The sequence below is a fragment of the Salmo salar genome, chromosome ssa01 (assembly GCF_905237065.1).
Source record: "Salmo salar chromosome ssa01, Ssal_v3.1, whole genome shotgun sequence".
In the NCBI taxonomy this organism is placed as follows: Eukaryota; Metazoa; Chordata; class Actinopteri; order Salmoniformes; family Salmonidae; genus Salmo; species Salmo salar.
In genome coordinates this window covers 150,152,454-150,175,820 of record NC_059442.1, presented here as the reverse complement: position 1 = coordinate 150,175,820, position 23,367 = coordinate 150,152,454, and the positions used below count along the sequence as shown (strand labels likewise).

Genomic DNA, 23,367 nt, shown 5'->3' with positions numbered 1-23,367 from the left:
ACCCAAAACGTTTGACCCAAGTTAAACAATTTAAAGGCAATGCTACCAAATACTAATTGAGTGTATGTAAACTTCTGACCCACTGGGAATGTGATGAAAGAAATAAAAGCTGAAATAAAAATTGTTCTCTACTATTATACCAACATTACACATTCTTAGAGTGGTGATCCTAACTGATCTAAGACAGGACATTTATACTAGGATTAAATGTCAGAAATTGTGGAAAACTGAGTTTAAATGTATTTGGCTAAGGTGTATGTAAACTTCCGACTTCAACTGTATGTGAGAATGCTGTTCATTGACTACAGCTCAGCGTTCAACACCATAGTGCCCACGAAGCTCATCACTAAGCTAAGGACTCCGGGACTAAACACCTCCCTCTGCAACTGGATCCTGGACTTCCTGACGGTTGCCCCCAGGTGGTAAAAGTAGGCAACAACACATCTGCTACGCTGATCCTCAACACTGGTGCACCTCAGGGGTGTGTGCTTAGTCCCCTCCTGTATTCCCTGTTCACCCATGACTGCGTGGTCAAACGCTACTCCAACACCATCATTAAGTTTGCTGATGACACAACAGTGGTAGGCGTGATCACCGACAATGATGAGACTGCCTGTAGGGAGGAGGTCAGATAACTGGCAGTGTGATGCCAGGACAACAACATCTCCCTCAATGTGAGCAAGACAAAGGAGCTGATCGTGGACTACAGGAAAAGGCAGGCCGAACAGGCCCCCATTAACATCGACGGGGTTGTAGTGGAGCGGGTCGAGAGTTTCAAATTCCTGGTGTTCACATCACCAACGAACTATCGTGGTCCAAACATACCAAGACAGTTGTGAAGAGGACACAACAAAACCTTTTCCCCCTCAGGAGACTGAAAAGATTTGGCATGGGTCCCCAGATCCTCAAAATGTTCTACAGCTGCACCATCGATATCATTCTGACCGGTTGCATTACTGCCTGGTATGGCAACTGCTCGGCATCTGACCGTAAGGCACTACAGAGGGTGGTGCGAACGGCCCAGTACATCACTGGGGCCAAGCTTCCAGCCATCCCGGATCTATATAATAGGCGGTGTCTGAGGAAAGCCCATAAAAATGTCAGAGACTCCAGTCACCCAATTTATAGACTGTTTTCTCTGCTACCGCATGGCAAGCGGTACCGGAGCGCCAAGTCTATGACTAAAAGGCTCCTAAACAGCTTCTACCCCCAAGCCATAAGATTGCTGAACAATTCATAAAATCACCACCGGACAATTTACGTTGACTGACCCTCCCCCCTCCCTTTTGTATACTGCCGCTACTCTCTGTTTGTTTGTTACCTATGCATAGTCACTTCACCCCCACCTACATGTACAGATTACCTCAACTAGCCTGTATCCCCGCACACTGACTCAGTACCGGTGCACCCTGTATATATCCTCGTTATTTTTATTCTTATTGTGTTACTTTTTATTATTACTTTTTATTTTAGTCTACTTGGTAATTTTTTTCTTCTTTTTGAACTGCACTGTTGGTTAAGTGCTAGTAAGTAAGAATTTTGCGGTAACGTCTACGCTTGTTGTATTTGGCGCATGTGACAAATAAAGTTTGATTTGAGTTTTTCCACATTTTGTTACCTTACAGCTTTATTCAAAAATGGATGAAATTATTTGTTTTCTTCTCATCTCGCCCCTTAACGACAAAGCAAAAACATTTTGGGTTTTTTTTTTTGCAAAGGTATTAAAAAAAAAAAAAAAGAAATATTATATTTACATAAGAATTCACACCCTTTATCAGTACTTTGTTGAAGCACCTTCGGCAGCAATTACAGCCTCTAGTCTTCTTGGGTATGACGCTACAAGCTTGGCACAATATGATCAAAAAAATTTGATCATATTACTCCAGTGCTAGCCTCCCTACACTGGCTTCCTGTTAAGGCAAGGGCTGATTTCAAGGTTTTACTGCTAACCTACAAAGCATTACATGGGCTTGCTCCTACCTATCTTTCCGATTTGGTCCTGCCGTACATACCTACACGTACGCTACGGTCACAAGACGCAGGCCTCCTAATTGTCCCTAGAATTTCTAAGCAAACGGCTGGAGGTAGGGCTTTCTCCTATAGAGCTCCATTTTTATGGAATGGTCTGCCTACCAATGTGAGAGACGCAGACTCAGTCTCAACCTTTAAGTCTTTACTGAAGACTTATCTCTTCAGTAGGTCCTATGATTAAGTATAGTCTGGCCCAGGAGTGTGAAGGTGAACGGAAAGGCTGGAGCAACGAACCGCCCTTGCTGTCTCTGCCTTGCCAGTTCCCCTCTTTCCACTGGGATTCTCTGCCTCTAACCCTTTTACAGAGGCTGAGTCACTGGCCTACTGGTGTTCTTCCATGCCGTCCATGGGAGGGGTGCGTCACTTGAGTGGGTTGAGTCACTGACGTGGTCTTCCTGTCTGGGTTGGCGCCCCCCCTTGGGTTGTGCCATGGCGGAGATCGTTGTGGGCTATACTCGGCCTTGTCTTAGGACGGTAAGTTGGTGGTTGGAGACATCCCTCTAGTGGTGTGGGGGCTGTGCTTTGGCAAAGTGGGTGGGGTTATATCCTGCCTGTTTGGCCCTGTCCGGGGTATCATCGGATGGGGCCACAGTGTCTTCTGATCCCTCCTGTCTCAGCCTCCAGTATTTATGCTGCAGTAGTTTATGTGTCGGGGGCTAGGGTCAGTCTGTTACATCTGGAGTATTTCTCTTGTCTTATCCGGTGTCCTGTGTGTATTTAAATATGCTCTCTCTAATTCTCTCTTTCTCTCTTTCTGTCTTTCTCTCGGAGGACCTGAGCCCTAGGACCATGCCTCAGGACTACCTGGTATGATGACTCCTTGCTGTCCCCAGTCCACCTGGCCGTGCTGCTGCTCCAGTTTCAACTGTTCTGCCTGCGGCTATGGAACCCTGACCTGTTCACCGGACGTGCTTGTTGCACCCTCGACAACTACTATGATTATTATTATTTGACCATGCTGGTCATTTATGAACATTTTAACATTTTAACATTTTGACCATGTTCTGTTATAATATCCACCCTGCACAGCCAGAAGAGGACTGGCCACCCCTCATAGCCTGGTTCCTCTCTAGGTTTCTTCCTAGGTTTTTGGCCTTTCTAGGGAGTTTTTCCTAGGGAGTTTTTCCTAGCCACCGTGCTTCTTTCACATGCTTTGCTTGCTGTTTGGGGTTTTAGGCTGGGTTTCTGTACAGCACTTTGAGAATATCAGCTGATGTACGAAGGGCTATATAAAAATAAATTTGATTTGAAAATTTGATCTCTGCAGCACTCCACCAATCAGGCCTTTATGGAAGATTGGCCAGACGGAAGCCACTCCTCAGTAAAAGACACATGAAAGCCCACTTGGAGTTTGCCAAAAGGCACCTAAAGACTCTCAGACCATGAGGAACAAGATTCTAAAGTCTAATGAAACCAAGATTGAACTCTTTGGCGTGAATCAAGCGTCACGTCTGGAGAAAATCTGGAACCATCCCTACGGTGAAGCATGGTGTTGGCAGCATCATACTGTGGGTTGGTTTTTCAGCGGCAGGGACTGGGAGACTAGTCAGGATCATGGGAAAGTTGAACGGAGAGATCCTTGATAAAAACCTGCTCCAGAGCGCTCAGGACCTCAGACTGGGGTGAAGGTTGCCCTTCTAACAGGACAATGACCCTAAGCACACTGCCAAGACAACGCAGGAGTGGCTTCGGGACAAGTCTATAAATGTCCTTGCGAACCCAGCCAGAGCCCGGACTTGAACCGTATCGAACATCTCTGGAGAGACGCTCCCCATCCAACCTGACAGAAATTGAGAGGATCTGCAGAGAAGATTGGGAGAAACTCCCCAAATCAAATCAAATCCAATGGTATTTGTCACAAATGCCGAATACAGCAGGTGTAGACCTTACAGTGAAATGCTTACTTACAAGCCCTTAACCAACAATGCAGTTTTAAGAAAAATAGATAAGTAAAACATTTAAAAAACAAAGAATTAAAGAGCAGCAGTAAAAAGGTGTGCCAAGCTTGTAATGTCAAACTCAAGAATACTCAATGCTGCAATTGCTGCCAAAGGTTCTTCAACAAAGTACTGAGTAAAGGGTCTGAATACCTGTTTTTGTTTTTCATTGATAAGGGAAAAAAAACTAGTGAATCCATTTTAGAATATGGCGTTAACGTAACAAAATGTGAAAAAAGTCAAGGGGTCTGAATACTTTCTGAATTAACTGTATAATAGCTGTTTAGTTGGTGTTTTATAAATGTGCAATAAGCATATAACAATTATATAATGAATTGGCAACTCGTTCTCATTCTGAGAAATAAGGTAGGCCACTTGATTTCAACATCTGAACAAAGTGGACAGGCTAGCATGCTGTTCAAACAGTTGGAGACACACAGAAGGTTGTGTTCATAACAATTAGCTGAATTCAACGCTTGTGAAATTTTACCTAGATCCAAGTTGGCTAAACTTGAAATATAAAGATTAGCTGGCTACTCAGTAGCACGTGGGCTTGTACTTGAGAGATTGTTTATGAGACAGGTAATCATTTTTTATAATGCCTGCTACATTATTAGTGAATGTGCATTATGCATGGTTCTTGTTAAATTTGTAAACAAAAGGGCATTTTTATAGAAGACGTGAAAGCTAGATCAGTGATTATTGCAAAAAAGCAGGTACAACTATTTTGATCAAATAATGATTAGTGGGTCTCATGGTTGTGGAAGGCCTATATTCAGCCTAGGTATAATTACACAAGCTCTGACTTCATTACATTATAGTTGACTGTTTTTTAAATGCTGTGGATTTGACCTTTAATTGTACAACAAAGCTTATTTAGAGAAAACATTGAAAAAAATCAAGATATGTATTGTGAATCGCTCATAAGTTTAAAAAAATGTAGATATGAGCTTCAGGCCATATCGGCCAGCCCTAGTCTGAATGCTGTGCTGTTGACATTCTCATAGAGGTAAGTCACTACATGGGAGTGTGTGTGCACATGCCTGTGTGTTTTTGGGTGTGTACTTGGGTATCGGTTTATGTGTGTGAGGATGGATGAGAATTGCTTTACAGGAACCTTTAAATTGGGCACATACACACACTGATCTCTGTGCCATTGGTTTGGAGGAGCTGTGATGGTGCATGTGGTATCTGATTCATAGTCCACAATCAAAGGGTGGAGTGTGTGTGTAAGTGTGTGTGTGTGTGTGTGTGTGTGTGTGTGTGTGTGTGTGTGTGTGTGTGTGTGTGTGTGTGTGTGTGTGAGTTCATATTCAAAAAGAGAACTGTGTTGAAATACAAGACAGACAGGAAAGGTTTGGTGGTTCCGGTTCCGGAGGCATGCATTGAAACACATGGATTTCTCATGGCTTTGCAAAACAACTATGAATTAACTGACTTATTTTCAAATAAATGTCAATATACAACATCACATTAAGGTGTGGGTCATTCACTGTATTACAAGGAACAAAAGTACGTCTATTTGCTCCAGCAGGTGGCATATTCTGTCCGTTCACATTTCACCTGTAGGAACATGGCAGCTCTCAACACCCGACAACAGAAAGAGTTGACCGCTACTATCGGAAAGATTGTTCGTGAGGAAATTACCTCTGCCCTCGACTTGCAATTAAACCGATAAATAAATGTCTTGCACAGTGCACTTCTAAAGTGGATACCTACTCAACTAATGTGAACATTTTGGAGACAGCAGCCAATGTGACAGAGGGGCGACTCCATGACCTGGAGACACCGCAAACTAAGGGGAAATATCTTGTAAAAATGAAACAGAATCACTCAAAAATCATTCCCGTAAATTCAATGTGCGGGTCACAAGACTTGAAACTGGTGTGGAAGTGTGGAACCCAACTAACTTCATGAGCAATCTTTTCTATGAACCGTTTGGCAGGAAAAGCTTGATCCCTGCTGATAAACATTGCGCACCGCACAGGTCCTCTCCGGAACGGATCTTGGTGCAGGATTGTACGAATCCAAAGTTTTGACATCAAACTGCAATTTATTCGCCTTGTAGCGTAATCAAATCAAATCAAATCAGGGGCTTTGACCTATGTGGAGAAGAGGATCAGCATCTACCCAGAACTAAGTGCCGAACTGCTGAAACGGAGGGCAATCTACTGGTGAGATCCCAGTTACGCAAGCTAAACCTGAGATGAGGCTTCATCCACCCGGCAAAACAAATCTTGACCTTCAAGAATACAACACACAAGTTTTCCTCTGCCTAGGAGCCTCAAGACTTATTCGAGAAGCACATCAAGCCCAACACACAAGGTGTCAGAGCCTGATCTGTTTCACCTGTATTTGTGATTGTCTCCACCCCCTCCAGGTGTCACCCATCTTCCCCATTATCCCCTGTGTATTTATACCTGTGTTCTCTGTTTGTCTGTTGCTAGTTTGTCTTGTTTGTTCGAGTCAACCAGGGTTTTGTGTCTCAGCTCCTGCTTTTTCCAGTCTCTCTTTTCTCACCCTCCTGGTTTTGACCCTTGCCTGTCATGACTCCGAGCCTGCCTGTCTGACCACTCTGCCTGCCCCTGCCCCTGCCCCTGTTGAAATATTAAACTATTGTTTCTTCAACGTGGTCTGCATCTGGGTCTTACCTTCATACCTGATACAAGGGTATGACCCGACAGATTTAGGCTAACCTCAGTTTGACTGGCATAATAGTCAGGTATGCTATCACGCAGCCTAGCCTATGGCTGTGATGCTGCCCTCAGCATAAGACAAGACTCAGTAGGGGTCTCAATTTACTGTTGAAAGTTATAATAGTAGAAAACACAAGGTGCAAGTTCAAAATGTGGTTGTACATCAGCAGTTTTTCTCTTGTTTTGTCAGTCACTGACAGTCAGTACATTAGTAATGTCAGCTAACAATTCTTCAATTGGTAAGTTAGTTTAGCAAGTTATCTAAACTTGTAATAATCAGTGTTTTCCATTAGCGTCGGCTTAATTTCAGCCGACTACATTTTGCACTTCATATGAACTAGGCTACTTTTCATTCAAAATTTTCAACGATATGCATCTTCTAGCGATTTATTGATGGGATAGGCACCTGTCGGTCACAAAGCGAGTGATGACAGAGAAACACAGCAGAGAGGAAGAGGGGAGAATCTGTCAAAAATAAGCCCAATGAGATTCTATGGGTGTATTTTGGACCTAAGCTTGTCGCCTGCCTTCCTGCCTTTGGGACAGCAACTCCCATTGTTAGGGAAACTCGTCATAATATACAGATCTCTGGTTGCTGTCAAATTTCTTTGCACAGTGGAGGGAGAGAGAGCATGATGCACATACATTTGCACGTCCCATGTAATGTAAGTGGTAACAATAAGTCGAAATCCACGACTAAGCCTAATTATTGTTTTCTGACACATTCATTTATTTTATTATGCGTGCTTCACATACTACAACTGAACAGCATGTAACGGGCGTCGTTGAAGAGAGAAGGGGACCAAGGCGCAGCGGGTTGCGTGCTCATCATTATTTATTTTAATTAAAGTGAACACGAAAACAAGAAACAAAGAACGACAGACCGACAGTTTCACAGGCTATAATAACAGCAGTGCAAAATACAACTACCCACAATGAGACAGGTGAAAACAAGCTCCCTAAGTATGACTCCCAATCAGGAACAACGATGTACAGCTGTTCCTGATTGAGAGCCACACCAGGCCAACAAAGAAATACAAAACCTAGAAACCCAAAACAAGAACATACACCAAAAACCCCGGAACACATAAATACAATACCCCTCTACATAACATAACCCCCGAACCATATAAAACAAATACCCTCTGCCACGTCCTGACCAAACTACCATAACCAATAACCCCTATACTGGTCAGAACGTGACACAGCAGGTGTTGACTAGTTTATAAAAGGTGTCGAATTGACTGAATAAAGCTTACATTTTTCTCTCCAATGACAAGAGGGGGGCCACAAATTTATTTTGCCCGGTTGGTGGGCAGCCCCCCAAACAAGTCTCGCTGAGGGCCACCAAAAGGCTAGAGATTATGATTATTATTATGATTGCTGAACATTGTACTTCGTTATTATTACTGTATTTGTATTTATTATGGATCCCCATTAGCTGCTGGCAAGGCCTCAGCTACTCTTCCTGGAGTCAAGCTAAATTATGCAGTTTATTCAATTTTAAAACAATACATTCACAGATTTCACAACACACTGTGTGTCCTCAGGCCCCGACTCCACCACTACCACATATCTACAGTACAGAATCCATGTGTAAATGTGTGTATAGTGTGTATGTTATTGTGTACTTGTGTGTGCATGTGTCTGTGCCTATGTTTCTGTTGGTTCACAGCCCCCGCTGTTCCATAAGGTGTATTTTTCTCTGTTTTTCTAATCTAATTTTACTGCTTGGCAAACCCTAGAAACCGCTGCACTTCCTTTACCGTGGTGGGAGTCGGCCAATTACGCACGGCTGAAATGTGGTCACTCTCCATCTCCACCCCTGAAGTGGAAATGCGGTACCCTAGGAAGGAGACGGATTGTTGGAAGTACATACATTTCTCAGCCTTGACGTACAGGTCATGCTCCAACAGTCGACCAAGCACCCTGCGCACCAGGGACACATGCTCGGCGCGTGTAGCGGAGTATATCAGAATGTCGTAGATATACACCACTACACCTGCCCGTGTAGGTCCCGGAAAATCTCGTCAACAAAGGGCTGGAAGACTGATGGAGCATTCATCAACCCGTACAGCATGTCGAGGTACTCATAGTGCCCTGAGGTGGTACTAAATGCCGTCTTCCACTCGTCCCCCTCCCGGATACGCACCAGGTTGTAAGTGCTCCTGAGATCCAATTTTGTGAAGAAGCATGCTCCATGCATTGACTTGATCGCACTGGCGATGAGAGGCAGTGGGTAGCTATACCTCACTGTGATCTGATTGATAGTCAATCCATTGGCGCAGACCTCCGTCCTTCTTCTTCACAAAAAATAAACTCGAGCAGGCAGGTGAAGTGGAGGGCCGAATGTATCCCTGCCCCAGGGATTCGGAGACATATGTTTCCATAGCCGCTGTCTCCTCCTGTGACAGAGGATATACCTGACTCCTGTGAAGCGCTGCGTCTACCAGGAGATTTATCGCACAATCCCCCCGTCGATGGGGTGGTAATTTAGTTGCCCTCTTCTTACAGAAGCCGAGAGCCAAATCGGCATATTCTGAGGGGATGCGCACGGTGGAGACCTGGTCTGGACTTTCCACCGTAGTCGCACCGATGGAAACTCCTACACACCTCCCTGAGCACTCTCGTGACCACCGCATAAAGCCCTCTGTTGCCACGAAATAGTGGGGTCATGACAGGCCAACCAGGGTAGGCCCAGAACCACAGGAAACACAGGAGAATCAATAAGGAAGAGACTGATTCTCTCCTTGTGACCCTCCTGCGTAACCATGTCTAGTGGAGCGGTGGCCTCCCTAATCAGCCCTGACCCTAATGGTCGACTATCTAGTGTGTGCACAGGGAATGGCATATCCACAGGAACAAGAGGGATCCCTAAACTATGGGCAAATAAACAGTCAATAAAATTCCCAGCTGTGCCTGAATCTACTAGCGCCTTATGCTGGGAATGCGGGGAAAACTCAGGAAATGTAATAAACACATACATGTGAGCAACAGGGGGCCCTGGGTGAGCCTGGTGCCGACTCACCTGGGGTGACACGGTAGTGCCCTGCCTGCTGTCTCGACACCCTGAGGAACCCCCCCAGCACCGACCAGCAGTGTGCCCTCTGCGGCCACAGATGGTGCAGGGAATGGCCCTCCTCTGGTCGCCCTAAGCGCAGCACCTCCCAGCTCCATGGGCGTCGGAGCGGAGGTGCTGGGGGATGGAACTGACAGACCCCGATCCGGACGTCCACGGGCAGCCAGCAGGTTGTCCAGCTGGATGGACAGGTCCACCAGCTGGTCCAACGTTAGGGTGGTGTCTCGGCAGGCCAATTCCGGAAGGACGTCCACGCGCAGACTGCACCGGTAGTGATCGATCAGGGCGGCCAGGGTCCGGAAGTCCAATGCGAAATCCTGCGCACTCCTCGTCCCCTGCCTCAGGTGGAACAGACGTTCACCCGCCGCTCGACCCTCATGCGGGTGGTTGAAAACTGCCCGAAAGCGGTGGGTGAACTCTGCGTAATGGTCCAACGCCGCGTCTCCTTCACTCCATACGGCGTTGGCCCACTCCAGGGCTTTATCTGAGAGTCAGGAGACGAGGGCGGACACGCTCTCAAGTCCCGAAGGAGCCGGGTGGACGTTTGCCAGGTAGAGTTCCAGCTGGTGTAGGAACCCCTGGCATCCGGCAGCCGTCCCATTATACTCCCTCGGGAGCGCGAGTCGAATCCCGCTGGGACCGGGTGAAGGAGAGGTGGACAGTGGGGCCTTCTGCAGTGGGGCTGGTGGAGGTGCTGGACGACCTCCTCCTCTCTCCCAACAATCCATTGTCTGCAGCACGCAATCCATGGCGGTGCCCAGACGTTGCAACATGGTCGCGTGCTGCTGGACGCGCTCCTCTACCGCCACAGGGAGGGGGTCTGCTACTGCTGACTCCATTTGACAGGTGAGTAATTCTGTAATCGGCCTGTGTGTAGCTGGTGTAGAGAGTCAGGCGCAGGACAGCAGATATGAGTAATCAACGTATTTACTCAAGAAATCACAAATACAACACAATATACCAAGCCCGCAATAACGAACCGTATACGAGACAAACAATTACTCACCAACAAACATGGGGGAACAGAGGGTTAAATAATGAACAATTAATTGGGGGATTGAAACCAGGTGTGTAAGACTAAGACGAAACAAATGGAAAATGAAAAGTGGATCGGCGATGGCTAGATGGCCGGTGACGTCGAGCCCCGAAAGCCGCCCGAACAAGGAGAGGGACCGACTTCGGCGGAAGTCGTGACAATTATGGACATACTTCTCCCCATCTTAGCTACTGTTGTATCAATATGTTTTGACCATGACAGTTTACAATCCAGGGTTACTCCAAGCAGTTTAGTCACCTCAACTTGCTCAATTTACACATTATTCATTACAAGATTTAGCTGCGGTTTAGGGTTTAGTGAATGACTTGTCTGAAATACAACGCTTTTAGTTTTGGAAATATTTAGGACTAACTTAGTCCTTGCCACCCACTCTGAAACTAACTGCAACTCTTTGTTAAAACCCACATGGACTACGATAGAATCAATTTCCATGTCCTGATGTAGTACATTCACGAGCAGCTTAGTAATGTAATTTACTCGAGCTCCGGGATAGGACATTGTTTTTGCACCAGGGATAGTCACTTTTCTTACCATGGAGCTTCCCAAAATCACGGCTGGCGAGAAGGATGAGGAAATCCACCCACTACCACGCTTCACAGGACTCAGAGAACCCTTTATGGATGGGCGAGAGGCAGGATAATTAACTTGAGCCCATTGCTCCCGGCGCCTGGCGCAGGCCTCCGAAAGATGGAGAAGCTCCGCTCGATGCAGAGCAGGGATGGGTTGCCAACATCGACTTGGAAATTGTAGTAGTAGGCACTGCGACAGCATACACAGGCACCCCCAGCCTGAATCGAAATGATTAATACAGCCATTCACAAAGGTTAAATTGGGAGAGATGTGAATACATCATTCATTTAGCTTTTATTAAAAATAGTGAAGGATGCCACTCAGTGTTCTCACTATCTTGATAAATACAGATATTCAACTATTTTCCAAAATGTTGTCGTCCCGTCTCTAGAAGTACGTACCCTAATAGTTCCACACGGACAAAAACGGGTTTGTTAAAAAGCGTTTATCCTCTGATAAATTCCTTCTACTATTTCAAAGTGTACAGTATGTTAGATGCTTCATCAGAAACAACAGTTCCTTGGAGTGTATTATCTCTCGATGCAGGAAAAGCTTTTGATAGACTAGAATGGTCATATCTCTGGTCTGTGTTGGAACATATTTGGGGTGGCAGGGTAGCCTACTGGTTAGAGCGTTGGACTAGTAAAGGTTGCAAGATTGAATCCCCGAACTGACAAGGTAAAAATCGTTCTGCCCCTGAACTTGGCCATCATTGAAAATAAGAATTTGTTCTTAACTGACTTGCCTAGTTAAATAAAGGTAGAATAAAAATAAATATGGGAATTGGTTCCAATTTCATTCATATGATTAAAATACCCTATTCTAATCCCTCAGTCATAGTTATAGCCAGCAATATATGTTTTGCTCCATTCAGAATCACTAGAAGCAGCAGACAAGGCAATCCAATTTCATCTTTGCTATTCTTGTTATCCATGAAACCCCTGGCCCAGGCAATTCATCAATCGAAGGAAATAACACACATTTTCCTAAATCTACTGATTACTTCCTCTCATTATACACAGACAATATTTTACTGTACTGTATGTGGACAATGTATCTCAATCGCTCCCAAACACATTGAAGTTCATAGATTAATTCATCTTAATTTCTGCCCCAATGCCTCTCAAGACCCCGTTGGAGCATTCCATCTCTATTTATGGAAACCCTGCTGTTTCCCATTTTAAATATTTAGGAGTAGATTTCTTTCCTTCCTTAGATAAAACCATTGATAGAACTTTAATAGAACACGGAAAACAATTAAATCGGACCTCAGTAGATGGAATAATATCCCAGTTGCTTTAACTGGCAGAATATCTGTTGTCAAAATGAAAAACTGCCATAGCTGAATTTCTGTAGTTTAATGCTTCCCATGGCTCCCCCTTCTGGCTATTGGGATACAATTCATAGTGCGGTTTCAACATTTGTGTGGTGAGGTAAACGATCCTGGATAAAATTAACACATTTGCAAAGAGGGAAAGAGATAGGAGGACTATCCGAACCAAACATTAAAATGTATTTCCAGGATTTCCAGGTACTAGTATTTCACCCCATCCTAAATTGGTTTAGACATAATTCTTCAGCCCCTCGGCTGAATATAGAGAGAAATATAGTGTCTCCTCTTGCACTCGATGAGGTGGTCTTCACTGATATATCCCTTAAAACATTTAAACTATGTTTTGGTCCTATTATTGCTCACACAATTTCCATTTGGCACAACATTAAAAAAAATGTAACTGGGAATCAAAATGGTATGCCCGTACTCCAATATTTTACAATAATGCCTTATAATCCGGAGGGTAACCTTTTGCATCCCTCCAATGGTCCAAATGTGGAATCCGTACCCTTACCGATATCATGGACACTAATTGTATGAGAACATTCCACATTTTTTCCCTTATGGAGTCCCTTGGGAAACCCCACTACCAAACCATCCAATGATGGGTTTTATAAATAAATAATCTGTGCTTCCAATCTCTATAATATATAAACAGCTTTGGGAAAGCTCATATTCTGAGCTAGTCATTAAAAAAGTATGGTTGACAGATCTAATTGTATCTGAACAATTATCCATTATAAAAGTATGGTCCGTAGATCTAATTGAATATTAACAACCCTTTAACTGGAACAGAACATGGAAAAATATGACCTTGGTATTCCGTAATCCAAACCATCAATTTATACATTTTACGTTTGTTTACAGACGGTATTTAACACCAAGGAAACGTATTACGATGAAATTGGCCCCAATTCCCAACTGTTCACTGTGTCCCCTAAATCAGGTAAAGGATGTGGTAGTGCCCTGCAATTGAATGCTTCTGTGGTAAACTTACAAAATACATTTTGAAGTGCATGAATTTAAATATTCAATGTTTTTAATCTATTACAGTATGTTACTTAACGATGATAGCACTTTGAATCTCTCAACCAATCAGAGAAGATTACTGCTCACAGGCAGCACTGCACACTCTCTCCCATTTAATTAGTGGATACAGTTACTATTATAAGTTATAACATTAGTATTATCAACCACAAGAATGAATAGCGCTAATCAAGGATCAATTGAGGCCTGGACGAATATACTTGACTCAGCTAAAGCCCCACACATACAAACCAATTATGATAAAAGATTGTGGGGGCTGTTATGTTAGACTTCAGTGCGGCTTTAGACATTATCGATCAAACTCTGCTGCTGGAAAAACGTATGTGTTATGGCTTTACACCCCCTGCTATATTGTGGATAAAGAGTTATCTGTCTAACAGAATGCAGAATATGTTCTTTAATTGAAGCCTATCCAACACAATAGAATCAGGAATTCCCCAGGGCAGCTGTGTAGGCCCCTTACTTTTTTCAATCTTCACTAATGACATGCCACTGGCTTTGAATAAAGCCAGTGTGTCTATGTATGCGGATTACTCAACACTATACATCAAATCAAACTTTATTTGCCACATGCGCCAAATACAACAAGTGTAGACTTTACCGTGAAATGCTTACTTAAAAGCCCTTAACCAACAGTGCATTTCAAGAAGAAGAAAATATTTACCAAGTAGGCTAAAATAAAAAGTAATAATAAAATGTAAAATAAAAATGTGTGAGCAACTACAGCGAATTAAATGACTGCAACACTTAACAAAGAACTGCAGTTAGTTTCGGAATGGGTTGCAAGGAAAAACAACTAAAAGCATTGAATTTGGGACAAATCATTCACTAAACCCTAACCTCAACTATATCTTGTAATGAATAATGTGGAAATTTAGCAAGTTGAGATGACTAAACTGCTTGGACTAACCAAGGATGTCAAGGTGTCAACTGTCATGGTCAACTGTCATGGTCAAAACATATTGATACAACAGTAGCTAAGATGGGGAGAAGTTTGTCCATAATAAAACACTGCTCTACCTTCTTAACAGCACTATCAACAAGGCAGGTCCTACAGGCCCTAGTTTTGTCGCACCTGGGCTACTGATCAGTAGTGTGGTCAGGTGCCACAAAGAGGGAATTAGGAAAATTGCAATTGGCTCAGAATAGGGCAGCATGGCTGGCCTTTAGATGCACACAGAGAGCTAACATTAATAATATGCATGTCAATCTCTCCTGGCTGGAGGAGAGATTGACTTCATCACTAATTGTATTTGTGAGAGGTATTGACATGTTGAATGCACTGAGCTGTCTGTTTGAAGTACTGGCACACAGCTCGGACACCCATGTGTAACCGATGTGAAATGGCTAGTTAGTTAGCGGTGGTGCGCGCTAGCGTTTCAATCGGTGACGTCACTCGCTCTGCGACCTTAAGTAGTTGTTCCCCTTGCGCTGCAAGGGCCGTGGCTTTTGTGGCGCGATAGGTAACGATGCTTCGTGGGTGTCAGTTGTTGATGTGCGCAGAGGGTCCCTGGTTCAAGCCCAGGTTGGGCAGAGGAGAGGGACGGAAGCTATACTGTTACACATGCATACCCCACAAGACATGCCACCAGAGGTTTCTTCACAGTCCCCAAGTCTAGAACAGATTATGGGAGGTGCACAGTACTACATAGAGCCATGACTATATGGAACTCTATTCCACATCAAGTAACTCATGCAAGCAATAAGATTTGATTAAAAAAATTATACAAATAAACCATATGAAACAGCAGGGACTGTGAAGCAACACAAACATAGGCACAGACACATGCATACAAACATACAATAACATATGCACTATACACACACGTACAGTGCACATGGATTTTATGTTGTAGATATGTGGTAGTAGAGTGAGAGGACACACTTAATGTGTTGTAAAATCTGGTATGAATGCATTGTTATGTTTTTAAAATTGTATAACTGCCTTCATTTTGCTGGACCCCAGGAAAAGTAGCTGCTGCCTTGGCAGGATATTATGGGGATCCATAATAAATACAAACTATACACAGTGCCTTCAGAAAGTATTCACACCCCTTTTTGTTGTGTTACAGCCTGAATTTAAAATTGATAAATTAAGATTTTTTTGTCACTGGCCAACACACAATACCAGATAATGTCAAAGACGCTGTGATTGGAGAAAACTGAGGATGACAACATTGTAATTACTCCAGAATTCTAAGCTAATTGATAGAGTGAAAAGAAGGAAGCCTGTACAGAATATCTGACACCTTATCTCCCTTGCAAAACAGCAGTAAAATAATACTGCAAAATGTTGCAAGCAATTTACTTTTTGTCCTGAATACAAGGTGTTTTGTTTGGGGCAAATCCAATACAACACATTACTGAGTACCACTCTCCATATTTTCAAGCATGATTGTGGCTGCATTATGTTATGGGTATTTTTTCTGGAGTTTTTCAGGATAAAAAGAAACGGAATGTAGGTAAGCACAGGCAAAATCATAGTGGAAAACATGGTTCAGTCTGCTTTCCACCAGACACTGGGAGATTAATTCACCTTTCAAGGGGACAATAACCTCAAACACAAGGCCAAATATACACTGGAGTTGCGTATCAAGTAGACAGTGAATGTTTGCTGATGGGTTGGGGTTATCTTTCTATGCGTTGTTTTTTGTACCTGTAACACTGAATAAAAAGTTGGGCACAAAGAAATACAAGTTGGACTTACTGCGTGACAATTAGCTGCTACATGCTGTATTCTGGTGTCCAAGCTAACAACCTTGGCTGGCTAAAGGGGTGTGCATGCATATCTAATGAGGACATAGACTCTCTCTCCCCCCTCTCTCTACACTCTCTCTCTCCTTCTATCCTTCTATTTGTTTCACCCTCCCCAGCTCTCGTTCCTCTCGCTCTTTTCCCCTCTCTCTCTGACCCTGACTTGTCAGTCACAGTAAAGCAGACTCACAGTAATCCCATGGGAGACACCTTATTATAATATCTACATTAGCAGAGGCAGAAAAAAACATACACACACACGCACACACACACATATCCACACAAATACACACACACACAATACACCATGTAATTATAATAACATATAAACGCATACCTGACACTGCTGACATTGAAAACATAATGTAGTCAGAAATAGCCTAAACTCCCATTTAAACAACTTGTACCTATATTTACATGAGGAGAGGAGTGTAGAAGAGAGGAAGGGAGAGGAGATAGGAGTGTGTAGATGGGTTGTTGCCTAGTGTGTGGTTGTGCGTGTGTGCACGCGTGTGCACATGCATATGTGCGTGGGTATGTTTGTGTCTGTTTTTGGTTATAATTAGATTGTTTTGTCTAAACGTTCTCTTTAATTAGTCGTCCCTCATTGGGACTGCTCATTTACATATTTACCATATTTGCATAGCTAATGAGTTCCTGGCTGCCTGTTGCAATTAGCATCCAACTCAGAGGTTGCCCCAAGTTACACCCGTTACCATTCTCTAACTATCCTCTTAATCTCTCTACCGCTCTCTCTTTCTTTCTCTCTGTTTCTCTGCTCTCTTTTTTTTACACCTCTCTCTCTTTTCTTTCTATGTCCATCTTTGGTCACTCTCTTTCGCTTTCTCACTTTTTAAATCACCCTTAAAGTCTTTCAGTACACACACACACACACACACACACACACACACACACACACACACACACACACACACACACACAAAAACCACACAAACAGATCCACACACTACTGGGTGCTTTTTAACATTATGTAGGAGGCAGAAAGGAAATTAAATGCATGAGGCAGCCAAAAGATTCGGATCCCAGTGCTCGGGTGTGTATGTGTTTGTTTGTGTGTTCATGCATAAATGAGTGTGCACACTTGAGTGTGTTTGGAATTATGTTCTTGCATGCGTGTGCAAATCCGTGTATATACTTGAGTGTACGTTTTGTAGAGGTGTATGTGTGTTTGTGTGTGTGTCTGTCTGGGTTTGTTTACCTGCAGAGTGCATCGGAGCGGCAGGTGCGTCGTAGCTCTAGACAGGAGGGTCTGTGTTTCTCCTGGTGGGAGCAGGCAGGTACAATGGTCTGTCTACGTCTCTCAGCACAGGCCTGGTCCGGACACGAGCAGAACAACAGGGGGTAACTCAGCTCCCACTGCACACGCTCAAAGAACTGACGCAGCGCCTGGGAACACAAAATAATAGAATTATTATAATTCACCATGTGATGGGGCTCTGGTCAGAAGTAGTGTATTACTAGGGAATAGGATGTCATTTGTGCAGGTCCAACCCCCACCCACCTTGTGACATCGTTTGCGGCTGCAAGGCTCCTGGTTGGCCAGTGAGGGCTGAGAGAGCTTGTTGCAGATAGCGATGTAATTGGAGCGTTGTCTCTTGCAGGTTTCATTGAGGTTGCAAGCCTTGGCTGCATCGAGACATGGGTTACAGGGTTTCCCTGGCTCCGAACAGGGGCTGGCCTTGGACAGAGAAGAGTCTGCGAGATGGGTTGGATAGAGAAAGAGAGGCAGAGAGAGAGAGAAAATGATGAGCACAAACAGTTAACAGACACACTGTGTAACCCCAGTGTTTGTCTTGTTACACATCACTAGCATCTAATGTGACTGTAGCTAAATATAAACTCACTATATTATCGGTTTAATGATGCTACAACAGAAACACGCACACACGCGCATGCACACGCACACACACACACACACACACACACACACACACACACACACACACACACACACACACACACACACACACACACACACACACAGTTTAAGTGCATTGGGAGGAGAAATGTAAAAGTTGTAAAGATCAAGACCTAATTCTCATCATCGGTGACAGAGTTTGTCGTAGTGGGAACAAATATTATATTAGCATTTTTATTTCATACTTCACATCCTATATTAGACTTCTAATCACAAGCGGCCGGTGGCACCTTAATTGGGGAGGACGGTCTCATAGTAATGGCTGGAATGGAATTAAAAACAGAATAAAAAAATAAAATAAACACAACCTGCACTTGCACTTGACCCCCCCACCTCCTTCTAGCTCTGACTCTACTGATACAGTAGCTACGTTTCTGAGGAAAAATGTACTTACTATGACTGTGATATGTGGTTGTCCCACCTAGCTATCTTAAGATGAATGCACTAACTTTAACTCGATCTGGATAAGAGCGTCTGCTAAATGACTAAAATGTAAAATGTATTTCCATGTGGTTGACACCATTCCATTCACACCATTCCAGACATTAATATGAGCTGTTCAACCCTGAGCAACCTCCTACGCTTCTAATAGTAACAAGATCTCATAGCTTCCCTTTGGAATTTGACATATTATGAATGAATGTCAATTACAGTTTTTTTTATCGTTTTTTATTTTTTTACTTACTATCTACCTGCAGTGAAGCCGCTCAACATTTCCATTACATTCAGTCATCCACCAGACATTCCCATCCAGAGCGACCCACAGGAGCAACCAGGGTCAAGCGCCCCCACACAAGGGCACATGGACAGATCCCCCACACAGTCGAATTGGGGACCCGAACCAGCGACCTCTCGGCCACCGGCCCAAGCTCCCAACTGCCAGGCCACCAACCATCCAAGATCCCCCCCACAGTTCCCCTCAAGAGCTGCCCTTCAACCATCCAAGACTCCCCCCACAGCCCCCCTGACTTCCCCACAGCCCCCCCCCCTTTGTTCATTTTGACTGTATTTTTTACTTGTATATTTGACCGTCAATCTTCACTCCCACTTGTCTCCAGTTCCACATTCCAACAACCCTCAGTTTCCCTCAGCCCATCCCACCTATCTCTGCTGGCCACCCTCTTTGGATTTCTACGTGCCATTTAAATATCTTTCAACTATGCTTTGATGTTTAACATACCATTTTTTTATCTATCTGATCGAATCCACAGATTGCAAGTTGAAGATAAATATTTTTACTAAGAGTATTAGTGTATTAGTAATTGACTGACCAGGTCTTTCTAATCTCCCAATAATGCTATTTCTAGCGTCAATGTTAGATTAATGCTATGCTTTTTCAGCCATTCCTGAACTGAGACCAGAAACAAGCTACCTGACGGCAATACCAGAACAAATGGTTTATTGATTCTGTATCATGGCAACAAAATGCCACAAATATTCAGCATTTTGTTGGTGGCATAATTTTTGCTGAAAAGCATGAAGTTTTGAATCTTGAACTCTTACAACCCTGTGCCATGGAATCAGTACATCAAAAATCTCTTCCCAGCTATTTTTCAAACTGTATGGCACAGCTGTCAACATCCTGGTCCCCAAATGAAACTGGGTTATTTTCCTATTTATGCTATTTTTGATCCTCTGCCAGTTTTGATCCTTTATATTGGGCAGACGGACCAGTTCCCTACCTCCATTTTTGGGGTAGTGCTATAATCAATTGGTTGTAATCTTGGATTGAGAAGACCTTCCCATACATTTCCGATAGCTCCATGAAAGACATACTGTAACTCTATCATTCCAATTTACAATATTATTTAAAAATAAAATACCCTTCTCAAACATCTTTTCCATAAATGCAGGTATTTTATCAACCAGCACATTATTAGTTCAACCATAATATTTATTCTGTCTGTTCTGGGGATGAAATTATAACCAGCTCTGCATTGCTTGTTTGAAAAAGAGAGATACTTTAAACAAGGTTTCATTTTAATTTAATTTCTGCACAAAGGCAAAAGTCAATTTTTAAACAAGGGTTGAGCTTTTCTTATTAATCTTCTTGAGATCCATGTAAAATCCAATCTTACTTTTTAAAGGCCTTTTCAAAATCTGCTATGAATACCAGGCCTGGCTTCTTAGACGTTTCATGTTGTTGTAGTGAGTGTAGCCTTCATATTCAAGATGATAATTGTAATCCATATAGAATCAACGTCAAAGTTGCATTAAACATCACATTCATAGAAAAACACAACCCAGCATTTCCATAGTAATTAACGTATCATATGATTATGAAAGAGACATTGCATTACTATAGAGATGGCTTCACTACAGTACAAATGTATCCCGTACAAGATGTTATTCCCCAATGTCCCTGCTCTGATATCTTCCCATTGCTTGATGTAAACATAAATAGACATGTAGACAGACAAACAAGAACCATGTTGAATTATAGAAAGTTCTAGACAATAGAGAGAGGGCGGAGAGAGGGAGAGAAGAGAGAGAAAGAGAGAAGGAGAGAAGAGAGAGAAAGAGAGCGAGATCAAGTGTGTATGTGTGTGTCTGTGTGTGTAAGTGAGTGTGTAATTGAGTGCGTGTGTGCGCATATCAACTTTATACTGTTCAGATATTTTACAGTCCCCATAATTTCTTCCGTAACCTGGTGTCCCCGTAGAATTTAGTATAGCCATGATGTTATGGAGCTGTCTCGGGAATAGCTGTCCATCCATAAAAAGTTTGTCCACAATGAGAAAGGCACGCTTACCCCTCTCCCTCTGTCACCTCTGTGCAGGATACAGTCTCTTGTGATGTCCATTTATTTCCCAGGGAAATTGGCAATTGAGACTGAATTTTGTGGTTACAGGGTTAATTAACCTCTTACATCTAGACGTTCCGCTAGCGGAACACCGCTCCAATATCCAATGATAGGGCGTGGCGCGAAATACAAACTCCTCGAAAATCCGAAAACTTCAATTTTTCAAACATATGACTATTTTACACCATTTTAACCTGTTGGGGATAAGGGGCAGTATTTTCACGGCCGGATAAAACATTTTCTCGTAAAATAGCGATAATATTCCAACCGGGAGTCGTTGTTTTCGTTCAAAGACTGAAAATGTAAAATGGCCTCTTCACGTGCATGCGCGCCCCTGTCTCATTGTTCTCAGATCGACCATTATCCAAATGCGCTACTGTTTTTCAGCCAGAGACTGCAGAGTCATCATTCAACTTTCTGGTGCCTTCTGAGAGCCTATGGGAGCCTTAGAAAGTGTCACGTTACAGCAGAGATCCTCTGTTTTGGATAGAGATGACAAAGAAGGCCAAGAAATGGTCAGACAGGGAACTTCCTGTACAGAATCTTCTCAGGTTTTGGACTGCCATTTGAGTTCTGTTATACTCACAGACACCATTCAAACAGTTTTAGAAACTTTGGAGTGTTTTCTATCCAAAGCTACTAATTATATGCATATTCTAGTTTCTGGGCAGAAGTAATAACCAGATTAAATCGGGCACATTTTTGATCCGGCCGTGAAAATACTGCCCCCTATCCATAACAAGTTAAACTTCTTCGAGATCGGTGTCCCGTCCACGGGACAGTTTAGCTAACATAGGCTAATGCGATTAGCATGAGGTTATAAGTAACAAGAACATTTCCCAGGACATAGACATATCTGATATTGGCAGAAAGCTTAAATTCTTATTAATCTAACTGCACTGTCCAATTTACAGTAGCTATTACAGTGAGAGAATACCATGCTATTGTTTGAGGAGCGTGCACAATTTTGAACGTGAAAAGTTATTAATAAACAAATTAGGCACATTTGAGCAGTGTTCGATACAACAGAAATACAATGGTTCATTGGATCAGTCTAAAACGTTGTACATATACTGCTGCCATCTAGTGGCCAAAATCTAAATTGCGCCTGGGCTGGAATAATACATTATGGCCTTTGTCTTGCATTTCAAAGATGATGGTACAAAAAAATACAAATGAACTGTTGTTTTTTTATTTTGTATTTATTTTTTTACCAGATCTATTGTGTTATATTCTACAACATCCCTTTCACGTTTCTACAAACTTCAAAGTGTTTCCTTTCAAAAGGCACTAAGAATATGCATGTCCTTGCTTCAGGGCCTGAGCTACAGGCAGTTAGATTTGGGTATGTCATTTTAGGCAACAACAAAAAAGGGGCGGATCCTTTAATCCCGCTTGGTACAGGGTTAAAACAGAAGGCATTCATTCCGAGTGGTTAAGACTAAGTCTATGGTTTGGGAAGGCTTAAAACAAAATAATAAAAAACAACGCACTATTACCATCAAGTATCACCAAGTATTCTCACGGCTTGCTAGAGCATTGTGAACTGAGGGGCCTCAGTAGTCAAAGCAGCATGCGCCAGCTCTGAGCATCACTAGTTTGTGCCCAGTGCTGGGCAATCGTTTTTCGTTTTTTTTTGTGAGCGCCGAGCAAGGCATATATGTCGATGTTCTCAGGACCTTTTCAAATGTCCAAAATCAAAGTCTATTTCTAGTGATCAGGCTGTTAATAGAGCAGAGGTGCATTCAAACACAGGAAATAGTTTATGAAAGTTGGCTGACGTTAGCTAACATATTCCATTTTGTTTTGTGTTAGCCATGACCGTTCGCTAATGTTAGAAGGCAGTGTGCAGCGAACGTAAGTGTCTGTTTCGGGTCTAAACTGCCTCTAAACATAAACAAGTGGACATGTAGACTTTCTATTAGATTTAGTAGGAATAGCTAAGACATTTTCAGTTTGAATATTATCGCTAAAAAACTAACAGTAATCCTTACAAAAAGTAGCTGTTTGATGTTTCACCGTAACATTTTGGAATGTTCATTCAAATCGTTCAACTGAAATTGTTACACTGGCAACATGTAGCCTTGCTGAACTTGCCTCAGGACTGGCATTGGATATGTG

At 43.0% G+C, this 23,367-nt stretch overlaps 1 protein-coding gene across 1 annotated transcript in view; it reads right to left on the bottom strand.

Moving 5' to 3' along the window:
* Window positions 1-23,367, bottom strand: part of LOC106568017 (GDNF family receptor alpha-2) — a 74,705-nt gene that overhangs the window by 23,784 nt on the left and 27,554 nt on the right. The window contains exons 4-5 of the mRNA XM_014138011.2: window positions 18,027-18,220; window positions 17,724-17,911 (exon numbers count right to left, since the gene is read on the bottom strand). Of these exons, the coding sequence (XP_013993486.1) occupies window positions 17,724-17,911; window positions 18,027-18,220 (382 nt within the window). The remainder of the gene's footprint in view (window positions 1-17,723; window positions 17,912-18,026; window positions 18,221-23,367) is intronic.